Genomic DNA, 25099 nt, shown 5'->3' on the forward strand with positions numbered 1-25099 from the left:
TCTGACCGATCCTGCCATCCAGCACACGCCCAATTGCCCAGTCAGTTAGCGGGGCGCCCAATAGTTCCAGCTTGTCTTCCGTCACCCACTGGATTCCGGGCGCTACCTCGCTGAGCACCTCGCTATTACAGCAGCTTATAACGTAGTCTTATGCTAGATTTATATTAAATTTTATAACGTAAACAGATAAGAAGTAAAGGACAGTAGCAGTACTATGCAAATTATCAGACCGCATTTGCTAGCCAGTGGGCAGCGATTAGTATGCTATGTACTGCGCCAGTGCAGCACCGCGGTACTCTGTACGTACGATATGCGCTGAACGGCTAGGTATGAGTGGCCTTTGCCTTCGCCTTCCGCCTCCACGGTGCGCATTCGCCTTCCAAAAGATACGATGTTGTTCTAAAGTTTCTTGGGTTATATTCCACTTTCCACGGTAATTGTTAAGATTTCTTAAGTTTCTTAGGTAATCGTCAATTCTTGGGCTACATTCTCAAAGGGGAGAGCTACCAGTGTACCTCCTGAAATTTGCCGACGATATTGTATTGATAAGCGGAAACAAAGATGAGTTGTTGGTTTCGGTAGAACGATTAAGTAAGTTTGCGCTGGATCATGAGCTGATAATAAATTACGCGAAGTCTTTCTGTATGGTAGCGAAAGGTGGTATGCGAAGGCAGATTTCCTGCCACATTGAAATCGATGGGCGAAAACTGAAACAGGTTGCAGAATTTAGGTACCTGGGTTGTGTGTTAAACGAACAGTGTGATCTTAAAAAATCGGCTAAACATTAACGGAGCGAGTCAAAGTGGGATATAACATGGCAGTACATATGGGTCGGAATTATGCGGGAAAAACAGCGAATTGACAAAGTGCAAATAAACTTTGCCAAACGGATTTTCAGCCTCCGAAGCACTACGAACACTGAAGCTATTCTATAGCTTTTGAATCTGTTACCACTAAGTTAAGACAAGTAAGGCAGCAGATGCGCTTCGTCGAAAAGCTCAGTCACGCAAACTCAGGCACTCTTCTTCGAGCAGCATTTGAGGAAAGCATTTTGGTTGGCAAAAAGAGAACGCAATGTTGGCTAAAAAACGCGCTAAGGCAATTACCGGAAGAAATCGAAATAAACTTAACAAATACCGTCCAAGATATTCGTATTCAGCTAGCAAAGCTGAGTTCAGTTGACATAATTTCGAGGCTCGAGAAAACATTCCGGATAAATCTATGTATTTAAGTCGGTACAGGATAATGCTGCCAGGAGCAGCATGTTGCGTTTTTTGTTTCAGTGTCTACCAGAAAGTGGAGAAGTGCACCTATTGAAAACGATGCCTGCAATGACAAGCAAAAATTGGATGAAAATGTTGACTTCCGACCACTACTTTGCTGTGGAGACAGGAAGATGGAACGCTTTGCCCCGAGAGGAGCGGATATGTAACTTCTGTGGGGTTGTGGAGGACGAGTATCATGCTCCGAATGAATGTCCTGCATATTTTCCACACAGACAGAAATTACAGGAGCGGCTAGCTGCCCATGACCTTTCAATACAGGACGGCGGACTAGTGGAAACAATGCAGATTTTACTACGAAGAAAGGAGACGCCGATGGAGTACGAGAAGACATTGTCCTTTTGTTTGAGCAATCTTTTTAACCAGGTTTTGAGAGATAGCCGCAAAGTATTTAGCGGCGAATTAGTACTGTTGCCTACGTAAAGCCTTAAATTGTGCACAGTATAACTAAAATGCAGTCAAATCCATAAATTCATTTTTATTTAATTTTACATGAGGTTTTTGCATCTCTAACTTGTTATGTTTAATACTATTTCCTTGAAATCACATAATTGTTTATGCTTGAGCATACGGCACAACGCATGGTGTGCCCCTGCCAGAAGAAATCTGGGGGACTAAAGCTGTCTTGTCTGGTCTAGGTTTCTTAGGTTCTTTAGGTTTTGTCACATAATGATTTTTAAATAGATAATTAAGCATTGGTGCTCTGATTCATACACAATACGCTTGCTGTTTACTGATTCATTAGGGCGATATGCCCGCGTACGTTATTTGATTTCCTCCTTCTTTACTTGCTGGTTGTTTACCTACATATACTGCTGTTCTTTACTTCTAATGGCATTCTTATGCATGCATTCAGTACCACTTCCGAGTTCCGACAGTACACTTTGTACTTCTGCCTGATTTCTTTCCTAATAACAATTCCCTGCCTCGCATTGCCTTTCCGTTTACCATTAATGCATATTATCATATACTAGCATACCGGCCGGTTTAACCGTGCAGTGACCTTTAATTACTTTGCTCTGCCACATTTATCATGTAACAAACTGGTCCGTGTCGACTGAGAAGTACCTGTGGTTACTTCAGCTGTCAGTTATTATTTGTAATATTGTTTTCTTTTCTTGATGTACGATGCTTTAATACGACGATACCATCATCCCTTCACAGCGGCTGCCGCTGCCACTGCCGTTTGTACTACGCCACATTCGAGCAGCGTGATTTTCCAAACGCTAGCAAGCCGTAACCGGAAACTGATGTTCCCGCGCGCTTTTCGATTTTGTCGTTCGCAGTACCAGACTAGCACGTTCCGTCGTGAGTATACTTGAGAACTGCCCTTTTAAAAATTTAATGGCGATAATCCTAGTGCAGTACTTCCGATAACTTTGTTCTTATATAAATGCTCGAGTTTTAAATAAAATTGTCTCTTGAAAACGACTATATGGCGTGTGATATTGGTGCATCAGCTGCTAATTCAGTTCTCAGAGATCTGCCTTCATAAAAATAATTTGCACTGCGCTTTTAATTATCTCATAAAATTTCTGCCGAACTGTGCAGTTAAAAAAATTGGAGTTGAAAAATGTTTCTTTTGTTCTCGAATAACCGGATATTTCTCGATATGCCTGGCCGTATTGTTTTTTATTTAAAGAACACTGTTCACTGATTGCGTCATGAAACAAGAAAGATCATTCGTGTAACTGTTTTCTAATTTCGCTTTGCTGTTTCATGGTAAAAAAAAGTTCTTACATTTCGAATATTCCCATGAAGGTTGATTGGATTAAATTTACGTCGATGCCGCATCAGCGCTTTCGAAAGCGATAGCTCGATATTACGACATTCTTTACTTGACAGCATGTGTCGGTTACGATATTTCTGTTGGACAATCGAACTACCAGTTCTCTGCTTATGAAATTTAATATTTCGTTGGCAAGATAAATAGTTCGTTTCTGATGTTTTTGGTGACCTTTGTTTTCGGAAAATAATATACTTTACTTTTGTTGTTTATCGATTTGTGGTTGATCTTATCCTGTTTTGACTCGTTGAATCAGTAAATGTTTGCATGCCGGGGCTATGCCCTACCCAAAATCTGGAACTGCCGAACCCAGTTACACTTTTTCTCATTGTTGGAAAATTTCAGAGATTACTGGGCTTGTTTACTGATTACCGATTCGATAAGAGTATTCTTCTTTGACCAATACCATCTTTTGTTACTAGTCCCTAACCGAATCTAGTTCAACGTTCCTGGCCGTTTCTAAAATAGCTTCGAATCTATCTGATTAATCAGACTTGCCGAACCTTATTACTCAACGCATTTGTTGGTTGTTGTTTTTTTTTTTTTTTCAAAGTACGACCTTTAATAAGCAGGTTGTTAAATCTTCAGCTTTACTGAAATGAATCAGCCCAAAAGAACTGGTAATTACCCTCCTACTGTACAGTCAGGAGAAGCAGGTCAAAACTTAGTTGAGTCATTGAGTCAGTCAAATCAACCAGCTGGAAGTTATTTGTGGGCGCCTGCAGTTAATTCCGAAACACCAAGCATTATTCCTGTTAAAGAACTGCCTGGGAGTGCCGAAAATTGTACGAGGAGGGGGTAAATACACGGGATAGACAGAAAAAACGGCAATAACAAGGGATAACCATTCACGTGTTGTGCAGCACGGCCAGCCACAAAGGGAAGGCAGTCCAGCGACACTACATAAAATTCAGGCTTTGAGACCCGAGCTGCCTTCTCCGTACGCTTCCATGTTAAACTTAAACACCTGCATCTTGCACATTTCAGGACTAAACCGCACAATCAATGGCTCAAAAGAACAAGAAAAAATTAACAAGATTTTCGATACCACGCAAACCGTGATCTATGAGAAATAAGACAAGCGAGAGCCAATTAAGTTTTCCATAGACAAAGCATAGGAGCTCCGTGGAAGCAAACCATCCAACTCCTATGCTTAGTCTACGAAACTCAAATGGCTCAATCTTGCCTCAGTTTTCGTAAGTGGCAAGTTGTTTGGTATAAAAAATCTTGAAAATTTTTCTTGTTCTTTTACGCTATCGATTGTGCGGATTAGTTCTGAAATGTGCAAGACGAAGGTGGTTGAATTTAACATAGAAGTCTACGGAGAAACAGCTCGAGACTGGAGTCTCAACGGCTGTTCTGCACTGTGTTACTGAACTGCCTTCCCTTGGTGGCTGGCCGTGTTGCACAACACGTGAATGGTTATCGCTTATTATTGCCGTTTTTTCTGTCTATCCCGTGTATTTACCCCCTCCTCGTACACATCCTGCGTACCTCTCTGGCTTGGATGTTCCCGCAGGAACTGTACAGACTCAACCAGGTGTTCCGCGACGCCGTAGAGTCCATAACCAACGTTCAGATGGACCACCCGATGTGGCTTCAAGCCTCCCTACCCGTCCGCTTTGGCGGTTTGGGGATCAGACGCACGGAGAAGCTAGCACCCTCTGCCTATTTGGCATCGGCTTCCTCGCTGCGCCCACTGGTTTCCAAGTTATGCCCGACGCTGACTGCTACGGATGTAACTGCTGCTACGCACGCTTGGAAAGCGCTGGCTAACACGGATGAACTTCCGCCCGAGGCGCTCCGACACGTCCAAAAAGCTTGGGATACACCCGCGACTCTACACGCCTTTTCACAACTGACTGCTTTAAAGACGACAAAGGAAGAAGTCGCCCCCCTGAAAGCGGTATCGGTTCCGGAGGCTGGAGTATGGATCCATGCTCTGCCTGCAGCATGTCTCGGTAATCTGCTGGAAAACAACACCTTCCGTATAAGTGTGGCGCTGCGCTTGGGAGCACCAATTGTAACACCCCATGTGTGCGTTTGTGGGGGGTTAGTCGATGACCTGGGACGACACGGGCTCCGGTGCGAGCGGTCAACCGGAAGACTGCCACGCCACGACGGTATTAGCGGGGAGTTTGCTCGCGGATTAAAGACGGCCGGTTTCCCAGCAAGAATGGAACCGAAAGGTCTATCCGCGAAAGATAACAAGAGGCCGGACGTGATCACACTGGTCCCGTGGGAACGGGGAAAACCGCAGGCAGTGGACGTGACGTGCGTCGATATACTCGCAGCCTCGTACATTGAGCGCACCTTCGCTAAAGTTGGGGCCGCAGCCGAGCAAGCGGAACGAAGGAAACTGGCAAAACATGCCTGGATGCAATCGAGGTATAATTTCACCACTGCAGCGTTCGAAATTTATGGCCCATGGAGTGACGGGACTAAACTTCTAGTGCAAAAGGTCGGAAACGGTATCGTCATTGCTACAGGCCAGAAACGAGCGAAAGAGTTTTTTAGACACCGGTTATCTATCCAAATGCAACGGGGAAACGCGATATGCGTTATGGGTACAATCCCCGAGCAGGATAGCATTGAAAAAGTGTTTTTGCTTTAAAATTCGTTTGTTTTAGTACTCATTTTGTACTTACATGTGATACCCATTAAAGGTTAGTACATTAAAGTTGAGTCATTTCTGTTGGCCATGAAACCTTCAGGAAAACGTTGTAAACGTCGGCATTCAGTTGCAGTCATGGACCACGAACTCCTCAAGGACTTAGTCCCATGTAGCCCGGTCGTCGATGTACTAGGGCCTGCTACAGTTATTAAAACTCCGGTTTTGTTATCAGTGGTTGCCAAAGTTAACAATTTTTGAATGAGTACAGTTCTCTTTTAAATCAACTTATTGCGCCGTCCAAGCCCAAACGTAAACGCGAAAGCCGTGCTTGTAACTACTGCCACAAGGTTGGTCACCTTTATTCCGTGTGTTACTTAAACCCACATAGCCGTAATTACAGGCCTGTTGAAAAAGGTAAACGTAACACTGCTGACGTTGGTGGTGCACGTCAACAGTCGGCAAGCGGTGAGCAGTCGGCCACGCAAGCCAGATCACCGTCCCGCTCGGCAAGTGCACCGGGACAGCCACGCTGATATTAATGAGGCTGTTGTATATATGCTTGTACATATGCCAAGTTGTATTGGATTATTTACGAAACACTAAAAAAAATTTTTATGAGTTTTCCGTTTCTAAAATATTGCTGTCTTGCCTTAATACTGCATGTGGATATGCGTTTAGTGCATCGTTTTCTAGGAATGCTATGACCGTCTAAAATGCAGTAAAAAATAACCGTTTTGTTTTAGCTCTTTAACTTTGTGACCTTTTATTCACTTTTATTCACTTATCATTTGATTTCATAAAATGTTTGGCTTAAATCATTGACGCATCCGACCTAAAGTACAACTGGTTTTTAAACTTACCGTATGAAGTTTTTTGTCAAAGAGGGGAAGGGATAAGAGCGACGTACAAGATTCTGCAATAATTATCTATCCAGGAAGAAGCACATCGGCGAATGAATTATCTGAAGCAATGCACGTGTGCTTTTTATGTTTTTGAAAATTTATTTTGAGGAAATGCACGTGTGCTTTTTAAGTTTTTAATATTTTATTTTGAGGAACTGCACGTGTGTTTTTGGAATTTTTATTGTTGAACTGGCCAGAGAATAAATGACTCCGCAAAGCGACGGCACTGGATAGACACAACTAGTAGGTCAAGGTGACAGATTGGACGAACATTGTGCCCAATGTACATACTTTATTCGCATAGCTAAAAACTACCAGAGTGCGAGTCTGGATTAACGTTTTTAATATGAAACAAAATCAATCCCTGTGAACTCTGGAACTGCAGACTAGAATTTGCTTTGATTTAAATTAAATATTAATTAAAAGCTTCAGACCGTTGCGCTGTAGGTGACGTATAGCTGTAAATAATCATGTGGATGCATGGTTAATGAAAAGGTTGACTTAGTGTTTAAAAAGAAAGTGCACGTTCTTTTTAAAACTTTAGTATTACCTAGGGGAAGAACTACACACTCGTCCGGAGAGCGTAGTGACCCAGCCGGAAAAATTATGAATTCTTGTATTAAACCAAAGGCAAAAGCCTCGGGGTCAAGTTAATGTTTGTTTAGTTGAAAAGAGTATACTCAGACGGCGAAGCTATACCATGGACCGCAGTAAAAGTTGGCAGAATCTTAATGAATCCCCTGTGTACTCTAATGTGCGAGTAGCGTATACGCATAATTGTGTTTAATTTTTAATTTTGACAGCCCGAAACTGAAGAGTTTTCTTAAACTCAAATTGGTTTATGTAAGGTTGAAAGAGCCAGAAAAAAAAAGAATTTTGTCTTGGTGCTCGATGAGTAATGCGTTTTTGATTATCGGATATCCTAATAATTGCGTGTTTGAAAATACCATATTTTATTGCCTTTATTTGTGCTGTTTTGATTGGTTATTTTCTTTTCCGGTATGGTATTTGTATATGTTTGTTAAGTGTTTTCTGCAGCATTGGTGTTCCGCGAAACGCGATGTTTTTGAAAAGCCTCCGAAATTACTGCAGCCCGCCCGCAGATTTGAACCCTCATCGGCATGAAGTCCAACGTAATGTACGAATACCAGTAATGGACTGGATGAATCCTGCTGCAAGTTGGTTGCACCAAAGAACAGTTGGATGAAGCACGCGACCGATCGTTTCGGTACAGCTACAGACACTGGCCCCTTTGATAACGGACGACCATTAACCAACAGCTCAGTATAATGGCTTAGCATTATCCTTGTTTTACCGCTCATGTAAAGTCAGCCAGCAAATAAATTAAAATTAAAAAAAAATATTGCCCTAAAAGTTCAAAAAATTCTCTTTTATTTTGATTGTTCGTCTATTTTGCGTAATAAATTTTTGTCTATTTTGTTTTTTTTTAAATTGAAGTTAAGTCAGGTTCTTTCATTACTTATAGGCAGGTTAAAAATCGTCAGGATTATTGTATTAAATTTTCCTAATACAAAAAGATCGCTTTATTTCTGAAGGAAAATTTATCAAAAATACCGGTCAGGAAATTTTGTTCGACAATTGTCAGATTTTAATTCACATTTAAAAAATGTTCTAGGAGATAAACCCAGTTCTGTCCCTGAGTACCCAGTTATAGCAAGATTCGCTGCAGAGAACTTATAAAAGTTCGCTATCATAAGTTTTGGGTCGCTGAATTTTATTGGTCATGCCAGTTGTACAAGGTTGCGTACGTGATCATATCGTGATCTGCCTTACAGCCATAATTTACGAATGGTGTTTTCCTAAATAAAGGGCAGTCTTGTTTTTCTGAGGCAAAATAAATTTTCGAGATTTTTAAGCAATTGCAGAATATGCTGGTGCAGCAGTTTGCTACCATCAAGGCGCGTCCAATCGCTCGTATGTTTGAAAGGAAAAGAAAATAATTTAAAAACAAATAGGATAGACCAATTGGTCGATAAAGAAAATTTCAGGATAAATTATATCAGTCTGTCCCACGTTATTGTCCGTCTTGTAGTCCGTGTTCAGTGTGCCGATGACACAATACTTCGTTAAGAAGTGTGAGGTTGTACCATGTCGCTGTGCCGATGACGCGATGCTCTTTCACGGAGCGCGAGGCTGTGCCGTGTTGAATGTTTCCCGATGACTGATATTTTAAAAAATTACGGAAAAAAATTATTTGTAAATTGTCGTGAAAATTCCTTCTACAGGGAAGGAGAGACATACGTAAAAAGACCAGGTGGCAAACGATGTTTGAAACCAGCAAACGAATATCGAATTTTCATAAAACGTTTTTGCCTCAGAAGGGAAGATTTTCCGGTTATTTTCGAGAATGCGGTGTGTTACTTGTGGTTTTGTTGTATGGTTAACCGCTGATCAAAGTTCAAGTTCAAGTTCGACCGAATGATATCATCGATGGAATAGCATTTATTACAAAAATGAGTCAGGGAATTTAAAATCCAAAATATTTATAAACGAGAAACTTAGTTTATTCCGATTTTCGACAAAATTTCCAAAAAAAATGAAACACATTTACTCCGCTATACCATGGACCGCAGTAAAAGTTGGCAGAATCTTAATGAATCCCTTGTGTACTCTAATGTGCGAGTAGCGTATACGCATAATTGTGTTTAATTTTTAATTTTGACAGCCCGAAACTGAAGAGTTTTCTTAAACTCAAATTGGTTTATGTAAGGTTGAAAGAGCCAGAAAAAAAAAGAATTCTGTCTTGGTGCTCGATGAGTAATGCGTTTTTGATTATCGGATATCCTAATAACTGCGTGTTTGAAAAAACCATATTTTATTGCCTTTATTTGTGCTGTTTTGATTGGTTATTTTCTTTTCCGGTATGGTATTTGTATATGTTTGTTAAGTGTTTTCTGCAGCATTGGTGTTCCGCGAAACGCGATGTTTTTGAAAAGCGTAATTAAAGGTCATCATGTAACAGTTTCTTAGGTTTCTTAGGTTTATTCTTAGGTTATCTTAGGTTTCTCAGGTTTCCTAGGTTTCTTAGGTTTCTTGGGTTTCCTAGGTTTCTTCGGTTTCTTCGGTTTCTGTCACGACTTGAAGGTGGCGGAATAATGTATTTATTATGAACCGCCACTGAGGGCGCAAACAACCAACTGATTGTTGTCATCAGGACAACAATGGCACTCTGCAACCGCAGTTGCCATGCTGGACAACACACCACATAGAGGTCACAGCGGACACAACGTTCTCGTGACGTCAGTGCCACTGCACTACGCCACAGTTTCTTAGGTTTCTTAGGTTTCCTAGGTTTCTTAGGTTTCTTAGGTTTCTTAGGTTTCTCAGGTTTCTTAGGTTTCTGAGGATTCAAAAATTTCCCAGGTTTTTTATGTTTATAGGCTTAGGTTACTGTACTTAGGTTACTGTACTTAGGATACTGCACTTAGGTTTCGTTTGTTCTATCCTTATTCTTTTCCAGAAAAAAAATCAGGAAAACCTAAGAAAGCAATGAAGACCCAAGTAATCTAAGAAATTTCGGAATAACCTAAGGATAGCTTGAGGAACTTAAGAAAACCTAAGAAACCTAAGAAACCTGTGAAACCTGAAAAACCTAAGAAACCTGAGAGGCCTGAAAAACCTTAAGAGAATATAGCCTAAGAATTAATGATTGCCTAAGAAACGTAAGAGATCTTAACAATATTACCCTGGAAATTGGAATATAGCCCAAGAAACTTTAGAATAACATAAGGAAGGCAATGATAAATTGCATCTTTAGGAAGGCGAAGGCGAATGCGCACCGCTCAAAAGGCGGAGGCGAAGGCGGAAGGCGAAGGCGAAGGCCACTCATACCTAGCCGCGCTGCACTCGTACGCTGCCGGCTAAACCGGTTGAAAATTCTGCCTCGCCACTGGCCAGTCAGCGCAGTGTACGAGACGTACATGCCATTCAACAGTTTCAACAGTCAGCAGCCAATATCGAACAGCTATCTGTGCATTGTGTAGTGTCTGGTGTTTCTCTACGATACAAGAAGTATCTTCGTAGCGAGATTCGGATGTTTTCGATAGATAAGAATTTTCCATCATCATAACACAGCACGAGGACAGTTTAGAAACCGGTTTGTCAGCCAACGCAGAATTCTTCTTTGTGGCAGCATAGCGGAAGAACTGACCGTGTCTGCAGCAAAAATGCCAGCTGCCAGTGTGTTGTTAGCTACAGTGAGTCCAGAAAGAAGTGCTCCACGTTGCCCCCAAAATCACAGACTGTGATCTCCCTGGCATGTGACGATAATCGCGCTGCCTCGTTGGAATGCTGCACCACATCCAAGTTTAGAAAGACAGACAGTCGGACACGCGTTCCCACGTTTATAAGCGTGGGAATTTTAACCGCTTAGTTTATTAACGGTGTGCCAGCCATGTTGCCGGCGCAGTACGCCGCCATACGGCCCCGTCCGCCCAGTCCGGCGCCCAGCACCGTCACCGTCGTCCAGCCGGACGCGGACGACGCTCCCCCGCCGGAGCCAGTGTCTGGACGTCGAGCCGGCGCCACGGCCAACAAAAAGACGGCGCGGGAGTACAGTTTCGTCAACACGGTAACAATAACGTTGACTGCTCCCGTCGACAGTATGCTGTTTAATGTTGATGATGTCCACAGGAGAAGAACATCAGCTGCCCGCTGTCCTGCATCTGCAACGTCGTGGCAGCAAAGAGAAGCGGCACGCCAAGCCCAAACAAGTTGTGTCGCAAGCCGTACGTGGCGTAAGTAATGTGTTTCTATGGTCATGCAGTGGATTAAAAAGATGTTTGTCGTGCAGGGCCAGTGTTTCCTGTTATGTCTGCTGGACAGTCCGCGCAGTGCGCCCACCTTCCTGCGCCAGTGCCTGGTCAATCAGGAGCTGCGCCTGGCCTACTGGCAGCACCTCACCGCCACCAACGGGCTGCCGCACGAACGCCACGAGTACTAGTCAGTCAACGGTAGAAAGTTGCTTCGTTTTAGTGACCTTCTTTAATTAGCCGGTTTGATCCGCAGGGATGACGAGCGGGAGAACAGGATGCGGGAGGCGCTGTTTGCTCCGCTGTCGGCGGAAGAGCAGCGCCACCAGCGGGAAATCGCCGCCTGCGACAATACAGCCGACTGGTGTGACCGGACCAATAACGGACAGACGCCCATGACTGGTCTGCCGCCCGTGGCGGCAGTGCCGACAGTGTTGTCGGCGGCCGTTAGCAGTGCTCCACCGTCGGCCAGCACGGTCGCCAGTGTGGCTAACGGTCCGCAGCCTCGACCGCCAATGATCACCATGACCACCGTCAACGCCAACTCCAGCCCGATGCCACGGCCGCCAATGACCATCACACCCACCGTTGGCACGGGCATAACCACCACGCCCACGGTCACCACCAGCGCCACTCTGATGCCGCCACCCATCGCCCTGCCGGCAGTCCGCACCCTCATGCAGCCCAACAAGGTGTTCCGCCCAGCGCCAGCGGTCAGCGTGGCCGGCAGCGGCATCCCACCACCGAATGATCCCGTCGCAAGCATCACGCTACCGCCACCAGTCGCCGTCATCTCCCTTTGCAACGAGCCGAGCAGCCGCACCGACCCCACCGACCGCGGTGTGCTCACCGTGCTGAAGCGCCTGCCGGAGCGGTTGTGCAAAAAACGGACCGCCGGTGGACCGGAAGCCGGCGCCAGCGGCGCTGTGGCGCTCACTGCGCCGTCCGTAGTCCCGACTGCCCGACCAGCACCGGTCGCCCGTCCCAGCCAACCGAAGAGACCGTCCGCGGCGGCGGAAGCGGCGCTCTTCCCGGTGGAGCGGGTCATGGGCGCCAAGCTGGTGACGGACAGCAGTAAGCGCGGACCGGCGGCGCGCCAGACCTTTTACCTCATCAAATGGGAGGGCTTCCCGCGCAGCCACAGCACCTGGGAGCCGCGGACGCAGCTGCACTGTCTGCAGGCCATTCGGGACTTCCACAAGGCGCACGGGTAGGTCGGGGACAACTTCCGGACGCCGGAAGTCCGTTGCCGTTTTAATTATTCAGCTGGTGAAATATTTTTGTGTTGGCTTAGGAGACTGACGGTGCGGAAACCGAAAATCCTCAGCCCGGAAGGCGCGGACTTCGAGATGTCCCGGGGAGAGCCGCCGGAGGAAGGGCAGCCGGCCAAGCAGCCAACCGAAACGGGAGCGTCGACGTCGCTGTATCTGCGCAGTCGGCTGTGCGCACTTCCGGCCTAATCAGCGACACACGCCGCTGCCGCATCAGTTATTACGTATTAAAATGATGTATCTCTTTTTCTAGTTGTATTACTTAGACGGCTGGTTAACAGGCATTTGAACCAGCTTCTCCTTTGTCAGCTTACACAATTTTTTATAAGTATTTTGGTGTGTATCCGCTGTTTTTATTGGGTTATTAATACGGCATATATGCAACAAGTAAACTGTGTTAAATAAGTACTGCGTGTGCTGCTGTGGTGACTGTGCCGGCTACGGCGTAAACGCGTCATAACGCAGCTACATTTCCGCTCGCCGGCGCGACGGATGGCCGGCGTTTCAGTTCGGTTCGGCGAACGTCCGTGTGCGGCTTCGCGGTACGGTGCACGGCGTTTACACGAAGGCTTCCGTGTTGGAAACTGGATTTCCTCGCAAGTACAACACACCGTGGTATACTATACGAGAGCGGAAGGTGATTTGTTGTTTTTGCTGTTGGACAACAAATCTCCTGGCTCTGGGCTAAAATAACAAGAGACAGTCTTTATAACGCGCCAACACGCCGACGCCGGCTGGATGCATCTGTATTAAATCATTAATCGCCCATATAGCTTTCCTACTGATTTTGCTCACAATTATTGGTAGTTGACTTGTCGCGGCATTCGGTAATTTTCCTATTTATTTTTCGCGAAGCCGGTGTGTGGAAACCTTTGATCCCCGTGTCAGTATTATAATTTTCTCCTCCTTGTACAATGACGGCGATTTGCGTAGCAGTGTGTCTACTCCTCGGCGGCGCCATGGCCTTTCCAAGTAAGTAACGGAAAGAGTATTACGTGTACTTATATATAATATCCCTGTGTTTATACGTCGGCGATGTATTCGTACGCCGCTCCGTTACCAGTGCCTCCCGCGAGAAAATCTCTGTCGAGTAACCTGAATGCATGTACAAACCACTTTCCTGACTAACGCAGTTTACGTTTCACGAAAACGCGTGAGCTGAATATTTCAAATGAAAGAATATCAGGGACTTCCGGCGCTTGACGCAAATGCTACGTACATCAAACGGGAAATAATGTGAATGTCTAATTTTGAGTTTGAAACATCGACCGGATGATTTCCAGTCCCGCTACGGAAGTAGAGTGGACAGTAATGGATGACCGGGAAATGGATTAATGACTGTAGAGTTTCGCAGTGTCACTGTGCAGATACCGGTATCGTCAAGCAGCGGTTAACTTTTCCGGTACAGCGATGTAACGATCACGTAAAGTATCGAAGACGCCGCCGATAGCCGCTACATTGCCGCATTCCAGGGACCACTGCCAGCAGCAAACAGCGCCGGCCGGCCGGGCGGGCTGCGGTCCGGTCGCAGCTAACGGGCCGCTACCGGCACACACCCACGTATGCGCTCAGCTTTTATTCAGCCGTCTTCCTTATTCCCATTCGCATTATATACATATTAGGCAGTTAATAGGGTTTCGCAGTATCGTAATATATATACCGGTTTTTCAAGCAACACAAGATAACAGCCGCGCTTATACGCCAGTGAATATGGTTGCTTGTTTTGCAGTGCAGCCGATGCAGCCGATGACCTTTAGCAACATGAACTTTGACGCGTTCAACGCGCAGACGAACGCGCAAAAGCAGAACCAGAAGACCAGTCAGGCGGCCTCCACCGGCGACGCCTCGGCCGATTCCGGCCAGATCGCCAGCAACCAGAACTCCAACATGCTCACCAACGCCAACGGCACGCTGACCAACGCCGGCTCCCAGGGCGGCTGCTCCGGTGGTAACTGCGCGCTGTCTGGCGCGGCGCAACTGCAGGTAATTATACAACCCGGCTACACTCTTCAAATACGTGCCTGTATATATCGGTATTAAGGAAAAGATGCTTGCAGGCCGGCGACCAGAGTCAGGGCCAGAAGCAGGGCGCCAACCAGAACCTCTTGGGCCAAAAGGGCAGCAACAGCCTGCAGATGCCCAATCTCCTCGGCAACAATATGTTCAACAACGCCAACCTCAACACGCAGAAGCAGACGCAGAAACAGACGCAGATCGGCGGCGCTGCTACCGGCACCGGCGCGGCCCAGCTCGGTAAGGCCTGATGACCTTTTCCTTAATTAGTTTTAAATTGTTGTAATTTGATTTAAATATAGGCAGCGTGACCTTGAAAACCTTTTCCCTTCATCGTTAATTTATTGTACTGTAACTTAATTATACGCAGATCTCGATGCACTTTCCCTTTATCTTTAATTAAATTTAATGTAATTTAATTTAATTATAGGCAACGTGACCTCCAACCAGAACACGGTGGGCGAGACGAACAAAGCCGGCGGCAACGTGCTGGCCACCAACGTCGGCTCGGGCATCGGCACCGGCGTAAACCTGAACGGCGCCTCGCAGGCCAAGATCCAGGGCCAGACGGCCACCCAGGAGGCCGGTCAGGCCAGCAACCAGCGCGTTAACCAGGCCGTGCAGGGCGCCGGGGCGGCGGCGCCCGGCTGCGCCGTCGGCACCACCAACCAGGCCAACACTAACCAGACGCTGGCCAAGCAGAAGCAGGAGCAGACGCAGGCCGACGCCGCCGCCGCCGGGCAGGGCGGCGCGGCGGAGGGCGCCGTCAACAGCGCGCAGGCCAGCAACGTGCAGCAGACCGACAAGGGCACCATGAGCGTCTCCAACTCGCAGGGCACCGCCGCCGGCAAGGGCCTGCATTTGAGCGGCGCCTCCAGCAGTAATCTGCAGTCGGCCGGACAGAAGCAGCAGCAGAACACCGCCGCCGGCAGTAATCTCGATAACCAAGCGGTTAAATGCTGAAACTGAATTTATTTGTTACAATTTCAAATCGTGGTTGTTAATGGTGCGGTGCATACGTTTGTCTTTCTCTACTTCAGCCTAGGACGGCTTCGAGATGATTATAATTAAGCCGGTAATGCCGGTGTTACTTGGGGACTTTTCGTTCAAAAATAAGATGAAGTTAACTAAGCAAGGTGCTCTCCGCTTCGATTTTGCAGGAGCCGAGCGAAAGTGCACATCGCACATCCTACGTATCTTTACGAAAGCAATTGTAACCGTAAAAACATTCTCGGGGTCTGCGAATTACGTGAAAAAAATATCTCGCAACTGTAACAAAGTGTATGCAGAATTTAGAATATATGCATCTACATGCATATATATATATATATATATATATATATATATATATATATATATATATATATATATATATATATATATATATATATATATATATATATATATATATATATATATATATATATATATATATATATATATATATATATATATATATATATATATAATGCAGAGTTATGTGTCTACAAAGCTACGAGTATTTACCGTACACTCCCGTCACTACCAAAAGAAGTACGGCCGTGAAAAATATAGATGCTTATACACCCTCAGATTTTTATATACAGATTTTTTGTAGTTTTTACACCAGATTCATATCATACAGCAGGAACACGTATTTCCAACGGATAAGGATGGAAAAGAGCAATCAGATGTACAGTGAGAGAAATCAGCTAATCTAGGCAAAGTATACCAGTACAGATTATTGTCCTCCTGACTCCTCCTGCTCCCGGATGCCTTTTCCGGCGCCGCGGATGTGTTGTGGCGGTCAATGCGAAAGCCATTAGCCGGGTGTTGCATTGTTACTCTTGTTAGTCTTGTATACTGTACAATGTAATTCATTTATTAAACTGTTTATGAGAGCAGGCGAAAGTCATTCCACTTGTTTTCTGTTTCAACGTTTAAGTTAGGAGATTATGCATGGTAGTGCTATGAGGGTGTTGTGGACAGTCCCTTCTCATGTTAATTGAGACAAATTCTTTATTTGATTGTATATACTGAGTGGCGCTCATTGATTTGCATATTGAAAAATAAATTTACACATTTAATAACGGTTAACGACAGCTGTACGTACGTACAATACACGGCGGCGCGCTGGCCATTGGTTGGAGGAGAACATTACATCCGGCGTGTTGTGCAACAACGGCCGCACGACACGACAAACTCGTGTATTGTACATACTGATTATGAGTGACATGAAGTTTCCTTATTAATTAATTTAATAATTCTTGTTGACGGCTCGCAACCGGATGCTGTTGCAATATACCGATACAAGTACGCTGTATGCGTTGCGTGAGTTTCCACTGGCAATTCCGTTGACTAGTCGCAAACGATAACAAACAACGTCGACCCGGCGATTAATTGGCGAACCAGCGTTTAATTAGTTAATGGCCAAGAAAACAAACCAGATCAAATCGTAGTTAGGTAAGTAAGGAAATCATGTGACCTGCACAGCTTGTAAGCGCCATTACAAAATCGGCCTCCTCCAATTAAAATGAGGAGCTCACCAGGCTAAATCCCATACTATCCCGTGTAAGACAACGCAGAATGGTAAACATCATTAATGTTGCAGTACTTCTTAATTACTAATAATACTCTGTATTATCTAACGGATGGACGCATGCATAAAAAGATGGAAGTATTGTTATAAAGCAGCGCTCAGTGACAGCGATGTCAACGGTTGGCTAATAGTGTAGTGACCATTGCAACAGCTGCCATCCATGGGACAAAGGTCACGGTCGTGCCTGGAAATCGCCAGGCCGTGCCAAGGCGGCAGTGCATCCATATTCCATGGTCAGCTACATGTATGTGTAGAGCGGGAAGCAGGTTAGGGAGGAGCTAGTTAAATTGGGGGAACAGGGCGGCCAGGACACGTGCAGATGGGGAATCAACGGACTGGGAGACCAAGATTAAGCTGTGCTATTTATACAGGAATTAACCAGGCCGAACGTTGCCGATCCACGGTTGTTGGCACAGGTCGCCTACTTCTTCTTGGCGGCCTCCTTCAGCAGCCAGATGATGTCGCCACCATCGCCACCTCCGCCGCCGCCAAACTGGCCCATCACGCCCTCTGTAAGGACACGAAAAGCACACTCAACATACGCTCATGTTTTATATACGCTTTTTCACACACTTAGATTTTTTAAATATGGTTTATATTTATATATGGTTGGTATATGGTTTATATATATGTTTTTTGATATATGAATACTTGTTTTTTATATACGCTTTTAAATACACTTTATGTATAAAGGCTTATACATACATTACATATACTTTTATATATATACTTTATGTGTACTTTCATAATATATACATATATATAGTAATACTTTTATACAACAATATATTTTAATATAATAATTTTACTTTTATATATACTGTACGTCATATATACCTTTACATATACGCTTTTATATATGTTTTTTATATACGTCATATTTTTATATCCGCTTTTTTAGCACATATTTATTCTATAATTCATTAACTTTATTACGAGCGAAAGGTCACCGTCATAACATTTTACTCGACACGTGCAATTCACGTATTTATTTCAAAGGTCATCGGTAATTGTGCTTACCAGTGAAGAGACTGAGGAGGACGAGCATAACCAGGACGCAAAGAACCAACATTTGCATTGACATCTCCATGATCCACAGGGTTTCTGAAAGTTTCTCTCAACGCGAGATTAATGGCAAATCGTAACCCACTTCACAATTAATAAATCTCGTTAAGAACTAATAGATTTCTCTATGTAACGAATGGCCGACTGCTAGTCAACGGTTGCATATATATACGCCACACCGCTCACTCGCTCGAGCGCGCGTACACAATAGCAGCATTCCATTATTATTTCACCGCGGGAAAACATTTCCGCTGAATTTGTCAACAACAATGCCGAAAGAAACCAGTGTACAGGTAATGGCCTGTCAATCGCCGCGTCGTTCTGCAGGTCTCCAACACCACGTAACAGGCGGTGCGTTGCGTGGATCATTGTTTCGGCGAAAATGTATCAACTGCCACTCACAGCGCCGCCTGTCTTTCACCGAAATTCTGCCGTCTCACGCGGCTTTTATTGGTGGTTGAATAAGAAAGACTAATTCATGATCTCATTCTTAACAAAAAACCCTACAGCCGCGGCAACCCACTCATCAACATTTCGCCGGGCCCAACGCGATGATATCACCGCGCGAAACGGGAATTTTTTTCCGGTCGTGTGGAGCGGCAGTTTGGCACCGGAAACGAATCGTTTAATAGGCAGACGACGCTGAATGATGGACTCAAGTGTGAGGCAGTGTTTTCTCAACAAAGCGGGAGCAGCACGTGAAGAACAGACACGCTGCTGCGCTCTGTCAGTCAAATGAAGAGGCCGGTCGCTATTGTCAACCGCCCGCGTTGTGGAACGATTCATCATTATTCAGCAATATTCCTCTTTCATTTCATTGTCGCCGGCACACGGTCAACATCGTTAGCAATTTACCAGAGCAAATCCTCTCAAAAAACCACTTCAAAATTGTGCCCGCTCATCGGCGTATAAACCATTAAAAAAGCCAAGACAGGAAAAATCAAGACAGGAAGGTAAAACAGTGGAAAACGCGGGAATCGGTCCAACAAAACAGGATAAAAAATGCCAGATTGCGGAGATCCATCGTGGAAGCGAGTCAGAGGCACGTCTCAGCGGAGGCACTGGCGCGCCAGTCCCGTGGGCTGGATTTTGTCGCGCTCGGCCTTCTTGCGCTTCTCCAGGTCCACGGGGAACATGTGCCAGAGGCGGATGGTCTCGTCGGCGCCCGACGACACCACCGTCGACCCGTCGCTGCTCAGGCACACGTCCAGGATGCGGTCCGTGTGGCCTGCGCGCAAGCACACCCAATTCAGGACACAATGCAGCCGAGCAGTCGGGCCGCGGTTAAAAACTGCATTTATTACTATAATTATTATTATATCCACCTCTCTCAACGGGATATCTACCGGAATTTTTCTCTCGTAATTTTGACAATTTTATACATTTCTTCCGGTTGATTTGATGAGATGAATACAGAATAAATCGCTGCCACCGTCGTCCATTGTCGTCATACGCTGATATATAATAATATATTAAACTATATCGTTGCGTTAAGCCTGTATAGCACCTACCGGTGAGCTCGGCGATGCGCTCGAAGGAGGGATATTTCCACAAGATGAGCTCGTTCTTGGCGTAGCCATGGCCCGTGACCACCTCGCGGTACTCCTCCGACCACACCAACCCCGACACCTGCGAGCCCGTCTCCTTGCTGCAGATCAGACTGCCCATGTTGATGTTCCACACCTTCACGCAGCGGTCCGCCGTGCCGCCGCCCGACGCCAACACCGACGACTGCCACGGACACCACGCCACGGCCTGCATCAGAGGAGATTTGTCAGTTGACTGCGCCGCTGGGCTTTGTCGAGAAGATATATAAATAACATATATTTTACCACCGCAATATATTTTTTACCACTGCTACATATATTTTACATGATATATTTTACCACTGCAAAATTACTTCCCGATGGCGCTGCGTTTTCAAATGGGATGTTATTGTAAATGTGTCATTTACAAACCGCTGAACATGGTGGGAATAAGGAACATTCGCCTTTGAGCGTTAAAAGGAACAAGAATTCATTTTCTACCGCATCAGATGGGTTTGAATAAAAATGTCAAAGAAAGATATTTTATTTCAAAACATATTAAATATGCGACCGACGGTTGCATGTCCATCTGGCCATTGTGGCATATGCACCTTGACGGCGGCCTGGTGCAGCGTGAAGGCGTAGAGCGGGTGCTCGTGCGAAGTGTCGCCGACCAGTCCGGGCCCTTTCCCGGGAGCGGGGCAGGGCCAGATGTTGAGGACGTTGTCGTTGCCGCCGCTGGCCAGGTAGCGCCCATCCGGCGACCACCGCAGTCCGCACACTTCCTGCAAGCATCCGCAGTCATCATTCAGCGCAATGATCACTTAATCAGAACTCAAACGTATTACCAATTTTATTACGTATTTTATCAGGGCTGCAGCATATGAATTTCGTTGATACCATACGGCGGAGAGCTTATTTAAGACCGTACTTTACTTTTTAATGTAATATTTATATAATGTTTGTCTTATTACGAGTTACCGGCACGAACATTGGTGAAACAAATATCGTAATTTTTCCGTAACGAGTCAATGTGATTAAAACGCGGTGTACCTGGGAGTGGGCCCTGAGGGAGCAGAAGTAGTGCTCCTTGACGCGCACATCGTGGTAGTGCACCGCGCCGGACTTGCAGCCGCTGGCCAGCACGTGCTGGTTCCAGTCCAGACAGCCGACGCGCTCACTGTGCCCGCCCAGCACGCGCACGCGCCGCTTCTCGTTGGCGTCCCAGATCTGCACCTGCACATGTCACACACATACAGTCAACGACAACCCTCTCAGACACAGCGTTAACAACTGAATACACAGCGAAAACAGACACTTAGTTTATCCAGCGGAAATATTTATGCTATTCTATAAGAGTACACGAGCAAAAAAACAGTCTCGTTGAATTATTGTTCAAAATCTACGAGTACAAACAGAAGCGGAAGCAATGCTCACTTCCGGTTGCGCAACACAAGCATTTCAACCTTCAGCTGAAACAACATTCCTACAACCAACGGCAATAATGCTGCTGATGAGGAAACGGCTCATAAACGAGCCAAAGAAACTCAATTAGCGATGACGAATGCATATACTCAAAACTAATAATAATTTAATAATTATTATTCATTAGTATTTGAGATAATTGACAAGTAGGTATTATTACTCTCTTATTATTATTATTACTCTCATTCATGATAAGTATTACTGTTTTATTCAAGCAGTTTTTTAGCACGACTGACATACACATTCGGTTGACATGCGCATTTACGCACCTCTCCGTTACTGATGCCGACGGCGAGGAAGTTGCCGGCCTGCAGCCAGGACACGCCGGACACGTAGCGCTGCTCGCCCTCGACGGCGCAGCTGAACAGCTCGTCAATCGCCGCCGTCTCCCCGTTCCACAGGTACACCGCGGCGCCCAGCGCCACCGCCAGCATGTTGCGCCCGCCCCAGTCCAGCCGCGTCAGATCTGCACGCACCAACATCAACCACTTATCAATCATTATTCATCTGTCCATCTCGTAATAATTTATTCGAAAGAAATTTGATGAAATTAATTACACAAATTTACTAATGTAACGGCAGAATAATATTCTTTTCAGCATCTTCAGCCAACTGGCTCACTCAGATTACAAGGAAAATTCGATGTATAGAAGTATTAAAAAATTAGTAAGCCATCGAGGTACCAGTTTTATCACGAATTTTATTTAAAGTAATTAATGGAACAAAATCTAGCCAAAAACGGGAAAAATAAGTCATAATAGCGTAGAAATTCAGAAAATCCCCGGACACCTTCTGGCCAGTACAGGTACTCACAGTAATCGTTGAGGAGGTCGGGCGCGTCCAAGATGCGGGAGGGAACGGCGGGGATGGCGCGCGGGATCTTCTTGGCGTTGTGGGCGCCGGTCTTGCTGATGGCGTGGGTGTACAGCGAGGAGAAGGGGTTGGTGGAGCCTGCAAGGCACACTGCATCACCGCCGCATGAGCCAGCGTACGCCGAGATCGAGCAGAAGACAAGCGGTACCTTCGGGCGCGGGCGGCGGCTTGGCGCGGAACTCCAGGATGCGGTCCTTCTTCTGGTCGCCCAGCAGCGCGTTGCTCAGACTGCGCCGCGACTCCACCATGCGCGGACTGGCCTCCCCGTCCTGGAACACCGACTCCTCCAGGCTGCCCTTCAGCGACAAGGCCGCGCAGCTCAGATTGCTCAGCGAGCCCGACCGTTTGGGGATGAAGCGGTCGTAAGCGGGAGCGGCGCTCGGCGATTTCCCTGCACAAAAACACATGCACATCGCTGATGATCTCGCGCGCTTTTCATGCTCACGTTCGTAAATTATTATTTTCCTATTTAGCAGTACAAGAAAATTTCAAATTCATGTCATCATAAAATAGCAAATTAAAAGCACAATAAATATGAAATTCTTATAATAAAATTTGACATTATTACCACAAACATTCCAAATCGATTTAGCAGCATAATAACATTTCAAATTAAAAACACAATCACTATCTATCAAATCAATACTACAATAAAATATTCGTTTAACCGTAATTAGATCTTGATATTGTTATCACGCTATTGAAATAAATTATGAGATTCACTAATAAAATATTAAATTGCAATTTGCAACCATAAAAAATAAGTGAGAATTACCAAATTAACATAATAATAAAATACTGAATTATTCTCATCATAGCAGGTCAAATGTGTTAAATACTTACTGAAATGTGGTACTAAAATATCCAACTAACGTTGTAATAAAGATTGACAAATTACCACCATAACCAATCATTCCACTAATAAAATACTAAACTAATACATCAATCATAAAATTAATAACAGTTTGATTATTATGGCAAGAAAATATGAAAATAATTATTACGTCATAAATTACACAATAAAATACTAAAATTAATTTCCTTTCCGCCGTCCTAATTGCATAGTTTTTCTACACATGCAGGCACAGTACCGAGTCGGGGAGTGCGGGATTTGGAGCTGGAAGTGACGCGTCCGGCGGAGTTGTCGCGCGATCGGCCGCCCGCCCCCGCGTGGCGCCCACCGTCCTCCTTGTTCTTGGGGGTCCGCGAGCCCGAGGCCGTGGTGGCAGGCAGGCCCGAGGTGTTGAGGAGGCTGCGGTCGTTGGCCAGGAAGGAGCTGCTCAGCAGCGAGGTGTTGTGCGCGTTGCTGCTGGCCGATAAGGACGCGTTCAGCGAGGTGGAAGCCATGGCTGTATGCTCCGCAGCACCTCAAATTCCGTCGATTATTCCTCCACCAAAATGGACCACTGCCTGCAATGAACCCACCATAATCATCAATATAGAATACAGATCCAATACAGCCAACACTCCGCAGGCAACACTGTCCGGCGTCCGCAACACACAGCAAAAACCAGAGAAGACTCGATTGCTGGCTGCAGCAGGCATGCAACGAACCAAGTTTTGGCACAGTGTTATGATTATTCATTATTTCCTCTTATTTTATACCAATCCTGTCTGGCATAAATCAGTGCAAGTTTCTTACAAATTTTAAATACCGTTTTTCAGTACAAATAACAAATTCATCCAAGTTTCTGAGCAAATTGTGCAGGGGAATTTTGAAAGACTGAAAGCAGAAAGTGAGAAAGAGCCAAAGACCCATCTTGCTGAATTGCCAGACTACGCTGCCTACTTACACCGTAACACGAGATCCCGCAACTGCCAACGATGGCCAACAGTCCCCGATTAATTTATTTTCAGTGCTGTTTAACAATAAACATTATTCATCAGCGGTCTAAGAAAATATCCAGCATCGCACAGTATAAAGTTGAATTTTTAAAAGACGGCAGCTTGAAAATTGTCAACATGCGAACTGCGAACAGTACAAACGCAGCAAGTCAACAACCGCTGCCGCGGTGCGCGCTGTGCAACCGTGCACGGTATAGGGATGGCGTGCAGTTGTGTTCCATTGCACGCCCGCTTACATATCAATGGCAGACGCTTAAATATCAAAAGAATGCGGTATCTGTACAGACTGTTAACTTACTCCGCCGTTTTTTGCTCACTCACGTTTGATTTTGGTCTCTACGTTGCGGTCACAAATTCGGTGACATTATGCGAATTTACAGTCTAGAAATTGCAACAAATTTTAATTGATCCATATGAGCCAAAATTTAATGTTTTTACGGGTTTCGAAATCGTTTTCCACAAATTCGAAATTTGCTTGAATAAAAAAAAATTATTGGAATATCGTATTTATAAATACGGAGGAGTTGTGAAAGTTATTTAAGTATTTAAAAGAGGATTGAGTAATCGGGTGTGGCTGGCTTATTATTTTAAAAAAATTATTTAGAAAATGGTAAGTAGTAATTTTGCTTGCAATTTTGTGCGTAAACAGCTACACTTTACGTTCCGCCTCACTAGCCCATATACTTACTACGCCGCACAGCGACAGTTCAGATTATCAGATTAAGTACGAAACCGGTAATCGGATCCAGTTCTACAGGGTTTCTGGATATTGCTGAAGTAAAACTGATTTATCATTTTTCGGTTAATTATTTAAAGCTAAATTGTTGGCGTGCAGCTCTTTAGGGATCTTTTTATGCAGTTTCCGGTGCTATATTCAAAACATATTTACGATTTTTTCCCTAGCTTATAATCTGCAGATGGTCAGCTCGTAAATTTCGACGTTCTACCGGAAACGTACGCCTTAATTCGTCATTCAGCTTTCGTGGCGATTATTGTAGTTAATTATTTTATTTGGTAATATATTGGTAATTTATTTGCATGACTAAAATACTGTTGTGTTTTCCGGCGGCCAAGGCGTGCTGCATG

At 45.1% G+C, this 25099-nt stretch overlaps 4 protein-coding genes and 1 long non-coding RNA gene across 10 annotated transcripts; 3 read left to right on the forward strand and 2 right to left on the reverse strand.

Moving 5' to 3' along the window:
• Window positions 1–2151: 2151 nt before the first annotated feature.
• LOC129591748 (uncharacterized) lies at window positions 2152–11103 on the forward strand. Of its 4 annotated transcripts, none has more exons than XR_008690883.1 (3): window positions 2152–3595; window positions 3642–7813; window positions 10364–11103. XR_008690883.1 is itself a non-coding variant. In XM_055487541.1 (2 exons), exon 2 carries the CDS (start codon window positions 4577–4579, stop codon window positions 5681–5683), a length of 1107 nt encoding a protein of 368 aa, XP_055343516.1. In that variant the 5' UTR covers window positions 2152–3595; window positions 3642–4576; the 3' UTR covers window positions 5684–9861. The 4 variants fall into 4 exon arrangements, 2 of the variants coding, with proteins under 2 accessions (XP_055343516.1, XP_055343517.1); XR_008690884.1 differs by having other exon boundaries at window positions 10368–11103; XM_055487541.1 differs by lacking the exon at window positions 10364–11103 and having other exon boundaries at window positions 3642–9861.
• Window positions 10990–12923, forward strand: LOC129591769 (uncharacterized; the record flags this gene model as incomplete). The annotated part of the gene is made up of 5 exons (XM_055487570.1): window positions 10990–11176; window positions 11239–11342; window positions 11399–11541; window positions 11614–12567; window positions 12652–12923. Coding segments are annotated over 5 exons (1554 nt in total), but the record flags the coding sequence as incomplete, so codon positions are not given.
• A 434-nt stretch (window positions 12924–13357) lies between these two features.
• LOC129591786 (glycine-rich protein 1-like) lies at window positions 13358–15880 on the forward strand. The gene is made up of 4 exons (XM_055487595.1): window positions 13358–13600; window positions 14358–14611; window positions 14686–14881; window positions 15072–15880. The coding sequence occupies exons 1-4, from the start codon at window positions 13543–13545 to the stop codon at window positions 15602–15604; spliced, it is 1041 nt and encodes a 346-aa protein (XP_055343570.1). The 5' UTR covers window positions 13358–13542; the 3' UTR covers window positions 15605–15880.
• A 1140-nt stretch (window positions 15881–17020) lies between these two features.
• On the reverse strand, window positions 17021–18567 carry LOC129591810 (uncharacterized). Its single transcript, XR_008690886.1, has 2 exons — window positions 18240–18567; window positions 17021–17729 (listed from the first exon to the last, which is right to left on the reverse strand). It is a non-coding gene; the product is annotated as an uncharacterized LOC129591810 (long non-coding RNA).
• Window positions 18568–18927: 360 nt separating this feature from the next.
• LOC129591800 (cell division cycle protein 20 homolog) lies at window positions 18928–24110 on the reverse strand. 3 transcript variants are annotated; one of them, XM_055487615.1, is made up of 9 exons: window positions 23962–24110; window positions 23260–23574; window positions 22317–22559; window positions 22109–22258; window positions 21565–21761; window positions 20864–21046; window positions 20422–20595; window positions 19796–20039; window positions 18928–19512 (listed from the first exon to the last, which is right to left on the reverse strand). In XM_055487615.1, the coding sequence occupies exons 2-9, from the start codon at window positions 23513–23515 to the stop codon at window positions 19334–19336; spliced, it is 1626 nt and encodes a 541-aa protein (XP_055343590.1). In that variant the 5' UTR covers window positions 23516–23574; window positions 23962–24110; the 3' UTR covers window positions 18928–19333. The 3 variants fall into 3 exon arrangements, with proteins under 3 accessions (XP_055343590.1, XP_055343589.1, XP_055343591.1); XM_055487614.1 differs by having other exon boundaries at window positions 18929–19512; window positions 23260–23578; XM_055487616.1 differs by having other exon boundaries at window positions 18931–19512; window positions 22109–22246; window positions 23260–23578.
• Window positions 24111–25099: the final 989 nt, after the last annotated feature.

The sequence above is a fragment of the Paramacrobiotus metropolitanus genome, unplaced genomic scaffold (assembly GCF_019649055.1).
Source record: "Paramacrobiotus metropolitanus isolate TYO unplaced genomic scaffold, Prichtersi_v1.0 Parri_scaffold0000048, whole genome shotgun sequence".
NCBI classification, from domain to species: Eukaryota; Metazoa; Tardigrada; class Eutardigrada; order Parachela; family Macrobiotidae; genus Paramacrobiotus; species Paramacrobiotus metropolitanus.

What these genes read in the sequence shown, in the direction of transcription:
- LOC129591748 (XM_055487541.1), top strand. Translation starts at nt 4,577, where the DNA reads ATGTTCCCGCAGGAACTGTACAGACTCAACCAGGTGTTCCGCGACGCC.
- LOC129591786 (XM_055487595.1), top strand. Translation starts at nt 13,543, where the DNA reads ATGACGGCGATTTGCGTAGCAGTGTGTCTACTCCTCGGCGGCGCCATG. An exon ending in CGGCGCCATGGCCTTTCCAA is followed by an intron (nt 13,601 to 14,357) that starts GTAAGTAACGGA and finishes CTTGTTTTGCAG; the next exon opens with TGCAGCCGATGCAGCCGATG. An exon ending in CTGGCGCGGCGCAACTGCAG is followed by an intron (nt 14,612 to 14,685) that starts GTAATTATACAA and finishes AGATGCTTGCAG; the next exon opens with GCCGGCGACCAGAGTCAGGG.
- LOC129591800 (XM_055487615.1), bottom strand. Translation starts at nt 23,515, where the DNA reads ATGGCTTCCACCTCGCTGAACGCGTCCTTATCGGCCAGCAGCAACGCG. An exon ending in ATCCCGCACTCCCCGACTCG is followed by an intron (nt 22,560 to 23,259) that starts GTACTGTGCCTG and finishes GTTTTTGTGCAG; the next exon opens with GGAAATCGCCGAGCGCCGCT. An exon ending in TGCACCAGGCCGCCGTCAAG is followed by an intron (nt 20,040 to 20,421) that starts GTGCATATGCCA and finishes CCTCTGATGCAG; the next exon opens with GCCGTGGCGTGGTGTCCGTG.